The sequence below is a fragment of the Erpetoichthys calabaricus genome, chromosome 13 (assembly GCF_900747795.2).
Source record: "Erpetoichthys calabaricus chromosome 13, fErpCal1.3, whole genome shotgun sequence".
In the NCBI taxonomy this organism is placed as follows: Eukaryota; Metazoa; Chordata; class Cladistia; order Polypteriformes; family Polypteridae; genus Erpetoichthys; species Erpetoichthys calabaricus.
In genome coordinates this window covers 78,973,661-78,985,785 of record NC_041406.2, presented here as the reverse complement: position 1 = coordinate 78,985,785, position 12,125 = coordinate 78,973,661, and the positions used below count along the sequence as shown (strand labels likewise).

General features: G+C 37.5%; 1 protein-coding gene across 1 annotated transcript in view; it reads left to right on the top strand.

Moving 5' to 3' along the window:
* The window catches only part of thsd7aa (thrombospondin, type I, domain containing 7Aa), a 486,116-nt gene that overhangs the window by 447,090 nt on the left and 26,901 nt on the right, over window positions 1-12,125 (top strand). The window contains exons 22-24 of the mRNA XM_028817154.2: window positions 1,142-1,316; window positions 6,687-6,860; window positions 7,881-7,976. Of these exons, the coding sequence (XP_028672987.1) occupies window positions 1,142-1,316; window positions 6,687-6,860; window positions 7,881-7,976 (445 nt within the window). The remainder of the gene's footprint in view (window positions 1-1,141; window positions 1,317-6,686; window positions 6,861-7,880; window positions 7,977-12,125) is intronic.

Genomic DNA, 12,125 nt, shown 5'->3' with positions numbered 1-12,125 from the left:
GTTGGAGCGGCCGCAGCGCATTCTTTCTGCTCTGGGCGTCGCCGAGTCAACACGCGCGCGTAGCGGTCATTTAAATTGTGATTTTATATGTAAGCATATTTAAATATATATCGCAAATTTTTTGCTGGTTCGCGGATTTCTGCGGACAATGGGTCTTTTAATTTCTGGTACATGCTTCCTCAGTTGGTTTGCCCAGTTGATTTCATACAAGGGACGCTATTGGCAGATGGCTGAGAAGCTAGATTGCTTACTTTTCTCTCACTCTTGCGCTGCCTATCTGTGATCCTGACATATGGGGATTGAGCAGGGGGGCTGTTCGCACACCTAGACGATACGGACGCTCGTCTAAAAATGCTGAAAGATTATCTTCACGTTGCTATCTTTTGTAAAGCTGATTCCTGAAAAGACATGCTGCACAGTGCTTCGCATACTTAAAAGCTCGAAGGGCACGTATTGATTTTTGACTGAAAAACAAACTCTGTCTCTGTCTCTCTCTTCCTGCTCCTGACGGAGGGGGTGTGAGCTGCCACCTTCAACAGCTTTGTGCCGCGGTGCTTCGCATACCTAAAAGCCAAACAGCACCACTGATTTATTTGCTAGAGATTGTTTTCTCTATCTATGTGACATTCTGTGCTCCTGACACACACACCTTTGAAGAGGAAGATATGTTTGCATTCTTTTAATTGTGAGACAGAACTGTCATCTCTGTCTTGTCATGGAGCACAGTTTAAACTTTTGAAAAAGAGACAAATGTTTGTTTGCAGTGTTTGAATAACGTTCCTGTCTCTCTACAACCTCCTGTGTTTCTGCGCAAATCTGTGACCCAAGCATGACAATATAAAAATAACCATATAAACATATGGTTTCTACTTCGCGGATTTTCTTATTTCGCGGGTGGCTCTGGAACGCAACCCCCCGCGATGGATGTATAAGCCGGACTTATGTATAAGCCGATATTCTATTTTTTCATTTTCACAACTTTTTTCCTTAGATAAGCCGCGGCTTATAGACAAGAACTTAGGGTATATCCCCTCTCCAGTATACTACCTATAATGCATTTCCATAGCATTACATGAATTGATAAAGCATTTCCAAATAATGTTGCAGATGTTTCCTGATGTTTCTGTCTTTCTTGCTGCAGGATGCTCAGTGTGGAGAAGGTGTTCGTTTTCGTAATGTCTCTTGTTTTGTATTTGATGGATCCAAAGAAGATAAGGGAAGCCTAGTAGATGATGATTTGTGTGGGGATTTGGAGCCTACTGTTGTTGGAGACACTCAAATGACACTGGAAGAGATATGTACTCTTCCTTGTCCAGGTAAATAAAGTAAACATCCCGAACTTTGTAGATTCACTCTATACCTATAATCCATTCTTCTGTTAATTTTCAACCATGTTTAGTTTAGCTGTGGTAGTGAGAGCCTGTCCCGGCAGTGCTACCTCTAAGGCATAATCCAACTCTGGACGGGATATGCGTCAATTAATGGGAACACACATATCTACACAGTATGAATTTAGAGTGACCAATATAAAACAAGAGACATAAACTACCCTTTACTGGCAAATTATAATTTATTTTTGAAGAGAGTTGTCCTCATTAGGTTGGTACAATAAATACACACTTATGATTATGATGGATCAGAATTCAGTCAGCTCAGTGGGCTATAATGGCTTAATAGATAGATAGATAGATAGATAGATAGATAGATAGATAGATAGATAGATAGATAGATAGATAGATAGATAGATAGATAGATAGATAGATAGATAGATAGATAGATAGATAGATAGATAGATAGTGTTGAATAAGAATAAAGAAAACCTTCCATTTTGTATTTTGAGTAGGGCACAGCAAAAATCTAAAAAGTGTGTACTGACATTTAGCATGCACAACAGTTTGTTTATTTGTGTGAGCAGTTCAAAAGAATCTGACTTTACCAGGAATATGTATTTTTCGCAACTTGTTCTTCCTGTAAAATGAAGAAGTTTATCTCTGTATTCTGTAACTGCCGTATAAATTTAACTTTTAGGCTCTCGCATCAATCCTCTGTACTTCTGCAAAAGTGTGAAGCTTTGCACGCAACCAGCTGATATATAAGAGCTGAAACATCTACTGGGGGGGGCATTGCAATGCTACTGACACTCCAGTCTAGGTATGCAATAAATAACAATAATAAAAGAAAGCTTTTGAACATTCTCTTCTGGTGTGAGACCCTGACTCCTTCCATAATCACGGGTTAGTGATTCTCTTCTTCCACAATAGATAGATAGATAGATAGATAGATAGATAGATAGATAGATAGATAGATAGATAGATAGATAGATAGATAGATAGATAGATAGATAGATAGATAGATAGATAGATAGATAGATAGATAGATAGATAGATAGATAGATAGAAAGAAACTTTATTGGCCCCAAGAGGGAAAGTTACCTTTTTACAAAAGCTCACTAAATACTTAAATAATATAACAAACAACAACAGCCACCTTATACACAAGAATTATTAAAAACCAAAAAAAATCTGATTTGGTCAAAGATAAAAGCAGCAGTCCTAGTCACAGCGAGGTATTATGCAGGGATATTGCTGTTGGTATAAAGGAGCCTCAGTAATGTTTCTTGAAACATTTTGGCTAAATAATTCATTGGCTAAAAGTACTGAATATTAGCATGTCAAAGAGAAGATGTGGAGCATTGTTTATATCGGCGTTCAGATTTGTGTTCATTCTCTCATCCACTGCTAACTTCAACAGGTCAAGGGTGAGTCCCAAAACTGACCCTGTCTTTTTGATTAGTTTATTGATTTAGTGGGCCTCTCTTGAAGTGATATTACCAGCCCAATACACAACAGTGTTGAAAATCACACTGGTCATCACAAGGTTGGACAACATGGAAAGGATTTCACTGTCCACATTAAAGGCTAGTATGTTGGATATCTCTGGGTCCATGATTCTTGAGGCTGATCCTCCAATTAGCTGTGAACCACCCAATCTCACTGAGATTGCACAGGTGGTGAACCAGCTGAGGGCAGGGATGGCTGCAGGGATCTGTGGTGAATTTCTTCAGGCTGGTGGTAAGGCTGTCCTCCTGGTATTGTAAGTAATCTTTGCTTCCATTTGGGAGATGGGTGTTATCCCATCTGCCTGGAAAATGCGACTTGTTGTCCCTATCTGGCAGGTCACTGGAAAGGGGTGTGTGGTGCTTCTGATATCTTTGCAAAAGGACGAAGATCCCAGTCTTTAGAGCCCTAGTACTTCCTGTTTTACTATATGGTTGCAAGACATGGATGCTATCTAGTGATATGAGACAAAGACTCGACTCCTTCAGTACTGTGTCTCTTCAGAGAATTTTTGGGTACCGCTGGTTTGACTTTGTGTCAAATAAGTGGTTGCTCATGGAGTCCCAAATGAGGCACATTACCTGCATTGTGAGGGAGCGTCAGCTACGGCACTATGGCCATATGGCGCGATTCCCTGGTGATCCGGCTTGCAGGATCCACATTGTTGAGGACCAATGCAGCTGGAGAAGGCCAAGGGGACGGCCACGTAACACCTGGCTGTGGTAGATAGATGATCATTTCCGGAGGGTAGGATTGGGCTGTGTGTCTGCCTGGGGGGTTGCCAACCAGGATCCCAAGCTGTTTTGTCATGTGGCGTGTGCGGCAATGGGCTGTACTAGTGCATGCTTCCCAACCTGACAGGACCTGACATCTCCTAAGAAAAAAAGTCTGCTCTGCCCTTTCTTATATAGTTCCTTTGTGTTATGAGACCAGACCAATCTGTCATTTATTTGGTTCTCCAAGTACTTGCAGAAATACACCATCTCCACAACAACTGCCTGATTAGTGAACAGGCGTAGATGCTCTCAGTAACCATTTCCTTAATTTTGCTAATGTTAAGTTGCACACAACTCTTTCTGCTCCAAGAAACGAAGTTCTCCACCTGACTCCTATACTATGTCTCATCCCCCTTAACAATGCACCCTATTAGTCAGGGCTGGATTAACCATTAAGCAAATTAAGTGTGTGCTTAGGGCATCAAGGGAAGTAGGGCACCACAGTAATGTTCCATTAATGGATTTACTATGGACCATATGGTACAAAACTGCAGATGGTGCAGCTGAACCAGGTTCCACAAAAAGGGGCTCCCACATTAAATGAAAAATTTACATACATATACATAAAATAATAAAAAATAATAATAAAATAGTAATGATAGAGGCAGGCTGGCTGTTATATCTACTAAGTATAGAAGCAGTGTTATGTAAGATTAGTTTTGAGGATCTGATCAAAGACTTTGCAATTATAAAAAAAGTAAGAGAAAACTTTTCAAATATAAATAAAGTGGAAGTTTACAAAAATAAACATTAATATTACATCTTACTGAAAGTGTTGTTTAATTTCAAAAAACAAATTGTATATTATGGTTTATTATTGTTTATATTTTGAATTAAATATATATGGAGGCCCAGGACCAGCCTCTTGTAATATAACATCAATTATTGCTCTGTATGCTTCTATTATAAACAATTCAGACTCATTAAAGTATTGCCGAGTTTCTGTTTATCCATAAAGCACCTTGTCAGAAACAGGTGTTTTTACTTGAACTTCTGGGAATTACTTTAACTGTTTACAGAAGGGCTCAATTAAGTTAACTGTATGACTTCTACTAGCATCTAATTGCCCACAAGCCTTTTATCTGCATCAGTGAATCAATCAGTTTCTCTTTTTGCCCTTTTTGTAATTATTATTTAAAATAATGTGTAGAATATTTTTCATCTTAAATATTACAGTGAATGCTGTTAAGTGAATATAACAGCATATTTTATTTGTTTAAGATTATTTTCTAATAAAAAGTAATTTCACCTTAGGAAATAATACCAAAATAATGCTTTGAATTAAAAGTATAACAGAAAACAAAATTTTTGCTTCAGACTTGACATTCAGTAAAATTAGAAAATTGATTAAGGACTTAAGTACATTGTGAAAAGCTATCTCCATTTTTCAAATTTTGCCTTTTGTTGCCTCTTATTTCAAGATCGGTTTAATATCTCAAATACAAACACCAAACATGAGTTTAAAAGTGGTCCAGTAAAGTAATATTGCTACTTTTAAGCACAGGGACCCTGGCTCATTTCATGTCTTTGATGCCTTGTATGTAGAATTTGCATATTCTCATCTTTCTACATTGCTTCCAATATCCTCACAGAGTCCAAAAAGAATTAATTAAGCTTCACTGGTGACTCTGCATATAGCTTAAGTAAATGCTGCTGTGCTTGTGAGCAAACCCTGTGATGAAGTGGAGTCTGGTCTACTACTGGTTCATTCAGTGTCCTGAAAAATGGATGGACATATATTTCTTTATGCAGTATTGTATTCAACATAAATTCTGTCAATAATTATAAACTAACTGTCTCATTGATTGTCACTAATGTGGAGTCCTGATGGCTGCAGAAAACAAAAACAACAAATCCAATAAGGTTAATTTAAACATCTAAACAAGATTAGCTTTTATAATAAGTTAAAAATGAACAAATACAAATGATCAGAGGTATGGTCCAGCGGTAGTGCAGATGTAGTTGAAACTTGTAATTCACTTACCCTACTGTACTTAAATTCTATAAAACATACCCTAGTGGAAATTGTGTTGTAATATAATATGGGGTGTTCTTCAACTTGAAAAGTACTACATAAAATGGAATGGTATAGAAACAATATAGTAATAACAGAATTAGGTCATTTTTTGCAAGCTGCGTAAGAAATACAACACTAACATACAATGACATTAAATTTATTCAAAGTGTGAAAAAACAGAGGTGATCAAAGGAATCTAAAAGACAACTGAAGCAATAAACTGTTGCCACAGCTTCAAAATCAGAAATTGTTATTTCACTCTAGTTAGTAAAAGAGAGACTGCATGTTCTGAAAGTGGATGACTTAAAAATTAAAAACTGTGATAATCCAGAGACCATACATTTTAAGCAAAATTAAATGTGATTAACCATCTACACGATTAGTAGGTGGGAAAGTGTCTGGCAATGGGTTCAACCCGTTGAAATTTATTTAGTTTTAGTTCATTTTTAAAATAGTAGGTAGCTTTTTTCTTTTCAATGGAAATGCCTTTATTATTGGTGGAAGTACCTATGTGTTATGATGTTTGATGCTCATTAGGATAGATAGATAGATAGATAGATAGATAGATAGATAGATAGATAGATAGATAGATAGATAGATAGATAGATAGATAGATAGATAGATAGATAGATAGATAGATAGATAGATAGATAGATAGATAGATAGATAGATGTAGATTTGTCACAAAAAAAATGTAGCATTTTTAAGCTCAAAAAATACCCCCACCCACCAAATACACATAAATAATTATAAAAAAGAAAACTTCTGACTTGGCTAATGATAAGGCAGCAGTAACAGTGAGATATAAATAATAAGAACATGAATAAATAATAGAAATGTTAGGGTTTATTTACAATTTGGTTTCAGAAACAATTCAAACTTAAGCTGTATTACTTCAGTTTAGGCTTCTTAAAAATGAAGATACAACTAATTTAAACTTAGCAAACTACTGAGATTTTTAAAAAGGACAAATTATATCAGGAGAATATATGGGAAATTATGTAAATATTTTATATGTAATTTAGCAAATTAAGAAAATTTTGAATATATTTTAAGGTGACTGTTACCTCACTGAATGGACTTCATGGAGCCCTTGCCAGTCTGTTTGTGTAAATGGAGAAAAGCTTGATTATGACGCTATACAAGTGAGGTCCAGGGCAATAATCGCTCAAGAGCAGGAGAACCAGCAACAGTGTCCTGAGCAAATGTGGGAATCTCGACCATGCAATGGTAAGTTTCACATTAAATTTGTTCAGTAGATTCTATTGATGCATAAAATACTGTATATTATTTTAATCTTGAAATATCACAATGTTTTATTTTGATAAGAAAAACTTATACTAGGGAAAAATGTATTCTGATGTGTTTTATTTTACCCCATGTAACAACTGACACACTCTTGTAATGATCATCTGCTCCCAGAATAATGCCAGATTGAATATTTATATACAAATATATGCAAATTCTGTTTTGATTTAAAAATTAAGCCAAAAGTACACAAAAAGAGATAACACAAAGTAACATAAGATTTTTCTTTTCAAAATCACAACATCTGGGGGGGGGGGGGGGGGGGAGGGGGGGGGCTTTCTCAACTTATTTTAAACCCCTGTTTAATAAGTGAGGTAGAGTGCCTCAAATTATCAATAAAACATTCCTTTCACCTCCCCTCTCTCTAACTCAAACATGACCTCTTAACCTCCAGTGATATTGTCTTTACATGTCCTACTGAAGTAATTGCTGACAAAGGCCATCACTTCTGGCTTCAGGGGCATTCATATGAAGTCTCAGGGTCACGAAGCCACAGTGCTCTGTGATTGTCATTGAGAAAATTGCACCCGTTATCTTTCTTTAGCCATTAAAAGGCCACAACTGTTTGGCAGTTACTGAGCTTCTTCATTTGAACGATCAACGCCGTCTTTCTTGGTGTTATATATTATTTTGCTAATAAAATGATACTCTTTGACCTAAGACAGCTAACTGTCACTAGTAAGAAGTACTTTTCTTCCAAGTATTATTTTTTATTTATGTTTGTAGTTTTGTTTCTGTCAGTTTAAAGTTAATTAGAAATCAAAACAATGATTAAATAAAATATTCATTAAAATTCAATTGAAGATTTTTTTCTTAAAACATAAGTGTATTTAGAAAACAAAATATCTGCTACCAATACCATAAATATAAAGAATAAATTAAATCAACACTGAAATGCTCATTTATCCCATATGCTATGTTACTGTCATTTCTGTTTGACAGATGGTGATTGCTATGAATATAAATGGATGACAGGTGCCTGGAGAAGTTCCTCTCGTTCTGTATGGTGCCAGCGCTCAGATGGACTAAATGTAACAGGTACAAATTATATGTCTTCTTGAAAACAAACATATTAATAACATTTCAATGACCTAATATATGGCATCATTTCAATAATAATAGTAATAGTGTCTTTTATATACATGGTACTTTTCATACAATGTTGGCAGCTCAAATTGCTTCAGAGTAAAAACATAAAATAAGATTGATATACAAATACTTGCTTATCATGAATATATAAGAAAGTATAAAACACATAAGGTAATTAATTTTTTTTTAAACACAAAGGTTAAATTCTGTAGTAAAATGTGAGATTTACAATAGACTGGAGGTGGAGAGAAATCCAGAAGAGTGCTTTTGATGTGCAGTGCAGGGAAACCCACCTGGAACTGACCATTACAAGGGCAAAGGATTTGGTGGTGGACTTCTGGTGCATTAAGCAGTCCCTGAGTTTAGTCACCATGGTGCAGTATATGGGGGAATTCCTGCAGAACCATCTGAATAGCAGACTGATTTGAGTTGATAAAACAGACATGCTATATAAAATGCTAGAGAGACTCTTCTGGGTGAGGCAGGACTGACTTTGATCTAAGCTCGAGTCTTTATTCTGACCTAGCTCTGAGACATTTTTTCTAAATAGATTTTTACATTTTATTTAATTCCACTTTAAATTATTTAATGTATGCTGAAGGAAGGCTTGATCCTATTGTTTGTTTTAAAGATGATGCAATTAATTGTCTCATCTTAAAATAAATTTTAAATATCAACAGTACAGAGGAGATGCAGTGTTCAACATGCAGGCAAAATACAAAGCATAGTCTTCAAGCAGACCATTGTTATTTTTCAAAATATGTTTAATGTATTATTTACATTTCTAGCAATATTTGTTACAGTATTGTTTACTCAAGAGCCTATCTGGTTTCGAAACTGATAATACATACAACTAACAATGATGGTTTTGTGAAAGAAAAATTAACTACTTGCAGGCTACTTAGGAGTAATAGCTGACAACGCCATTTTGATATAACGGCAGGCGTCTGTCATAAGACAGGGTGCAGTAAGCTGACCTAGGCCAATTTCCAGTTTCTTTAGGAACGCGTCTATTTGACACAGGAAAGATGTCCTTTCCTTCTTTAGGGTCTATGTGACAAGTGAAAAAAAAATAAGAACAGATGGCCCATTAGCGTAATAAAATAAAATGCTTAAATAAATGATATTATGTATTTTTTTTGATAAATAAGGGGAAGGGGGAGGAAGGAGAAATTATAAAAAGCCAATCAAAAAATGGAACTTTGCTTTTCTGCCTTGCAACGTAGAATCCATGTACTCATCTGTGACTGAATAAAACCCTAATTGATTGAACTATTCCTGTCTTCCTCGGGGGGGTTTCTTCCATAGTTTATTGCAAAACTCTTCTGAATATCTTAAAGCAACTAGGTCTGTCTTTGTGTGTAATTGTTGAGATGGACCTGGTAGGTTACTGTCTTTAATAGGGCAGCATGAATTAGCTGCTCTACAGTGTGTTGAAACTATTCGAACATGTATAATGTATTCTTCCACTAAGATATTATTGTTTCTGTGGTGCAGCAGGGCCCCTCCCATTTTTACTTTATCTCTAGCAATCAGTTTAATTGGTGAGAATAAAGATGGTATGTAATTGAGTTTGTGTGGCTTGTGATGGACTATTTAATACTGGCCAGGGTCCTTCCTTGCACACACTGCTGCCATGACAGACTCAGTGTCCCTTTGCTATATAAAATTCTGTATCTAATAGAAATATGTTTTCAACATATGCCTGTGGGGTTGGCATGGTGGCGCCAGTGGTAGCACTGCTGCCTCACAGTAAGGAGACCTGCGTTCACTTCCTGGGTCCTCCCTGCGTGGAGTTTGCATGTTCTCCCCATGTCTGCGTGTGTTTCCTCCGGGTGCCCCGGTTTCCTCTCACAGTCCAAAGACATGCAGGTTAGGTGGATTGGCGATCCTAAATTGTCCCTAGTGTGTGTGTGCCCTGCAGTGGGCTGGCGCCCTGCCCAGGGTTTGTTCCTGCCTTGCGCCCTGTGCTGGCTGGGATTGGCTCCAGCACACCCCCGTGACCCTTTGTTAGGATATAGCGGGTTGGATGATGACTAGCTGACTAACATATTTCTGTACATTTTAATTAAACTAATGGAAAAGCTTAATAAGTCCTAGATAGGAAGTGAATTAACATGTTGTACCTTAAATATATCATTTTAAACAGTTCAAAGTTTATTTGTAAAGCTACACTTGCAATACATGCAAGGTTAACATTTTATATAAAAATCTTCTTATATAATACACTACCATGGCTGTTCGTTTGTCTGTCCAGGATTTTAAATCACCTGTAGCTTGCAAATCATTTGACCTACTGACCTGAAATTTGGTACACATATACTACATGATGTCTACTATCCGCTTTCGGGGTGATGATTGACCTCCAAGGTTATTCCTCTTTTTATTTTTATTTTATTTTATTGTAGAATCAACTCTCGGCAGCGGCCAGCCAGGCAGTGCATGCATACAGGCGCCGTTCTAATTCCCTACCACCTTCACCATCACTTCCCCTACCTCTTCATATCTTAAATCATTCTTGAGGCAGACTGAAGACTTAAGTGCCAGCTTAAGTGAAAAATTAAAGAAATATTACCCTAAGTTCTTGTCTATAAGCCGGACTCATGTATTAGCCGGAGACCAAAAATCATACGAATTTTTAAAATAAAATTGTATCATAGATAAGCCGGACTCATGGATAAGCCGAACGTACTATAACCTATAACTAATAGAAGGGAGGGAGGTCAGTGGTCTCACTCGCGCCCATTTAATTTCTTTAAGGGGGGAGAGAGTGTGAGATATTGCCGTCTCTCTCACTCCCCGCATGGCGCGGTTGGAGCGGCCGCAGCGCGTTGTTTCTGCTCTGGGCGTCGCCGAGTCAACACGAGCGCGTAGCGGTCATTTAAATTGTGATTTTATATGTAAGCATATTTAAATATATATCGCGGATTTCTGCGGACAATGGGTCTTTTAATTTCTGGTACATGCTTCCTCAGTTGGTTTGCCCAGTTGATTTCATACAAGGGACGCTATTGGCAGATGGCTGAGAAGCTACCCGGCTTACTGTTCTCTCTCTCTTGCGCTGACTATCTGTGATCCTGACGTATGGGGATTGAGCAGGGGGGCTGTTTGCACACCTAGACGATACGGACGCTCGTCTAAAAATGCTGAAAGATTATCTTCACGTTGCTATCTTTTGTAAAGCTGATTCCTGAAAAGACATGCTGCACAGTGCTTCGCATACTTAAAAGCTCGAAGGGCACGTATTGATTTTTGACTGAAAAACAAACTCTCCCTCTCTCTCTCTTTGTCTGCTCCTGACGGAGGGGGTGTGAGCTGCCGCCTTCAACAGCTTTGTGCCGCGGTGCTTCGCATACTTAAAAGCCAAACAGACATATTGATTTGTTTGCTTCACTGCTTTGAAGAGGAAGATATGTTTGCATTCTTTTAATTGTGAGACGGAACTGTCATCTCTGTCTTGTCATGGAGCACAGTTTAAACTTTTGAAAAAGAAACAAATGTTTGTTTGCAGTGTTTGAATAACGTTCCTGTCTCTCTACAACCTCCTGTGTTTCTGCGCAAATCTGTGACCCAAGCATGACAATATAAAAATAACCATATAAACATATGGTTTCTACTTCGCGGATATTCTTATTTTGCAGGTGGCTCTGGAACGCAACCCCCGCGATGGATGTATAAGCCGGACTTATGTATAAGCCGATATTCTATTTTTTCATTTTCACAACTTTTTTCCTTAGATAAGCCGCGGCTTATTGACAAGAACTTAGGGTACTAAGTAATTGCAACACAAACACTGACTTAATCAGTTTTAACGCGGAAAGATGCAGACAAAAGAAGAGGAGAAGTGGCCGCTATGGTGGAGAAAAGAAGAGCTGCTCAGGAAGCAGCAAGCGCATCAACCTCTGAGCAAACGAATGCTAAACGTACAGAGAAAGAGGATGAAAGTATGAATGCTCAAGTCAAGTGTATTCACTGCATGTTATTGTGCAGTGCGCCGTTACTGGTAGAAGATATTAATCAACAAATTCCTTCTCTCTGTCACATTATGCAAAGTATTCCAGCACCTAGAACTATAGACGCCCAGCATTTCAAAAGGTG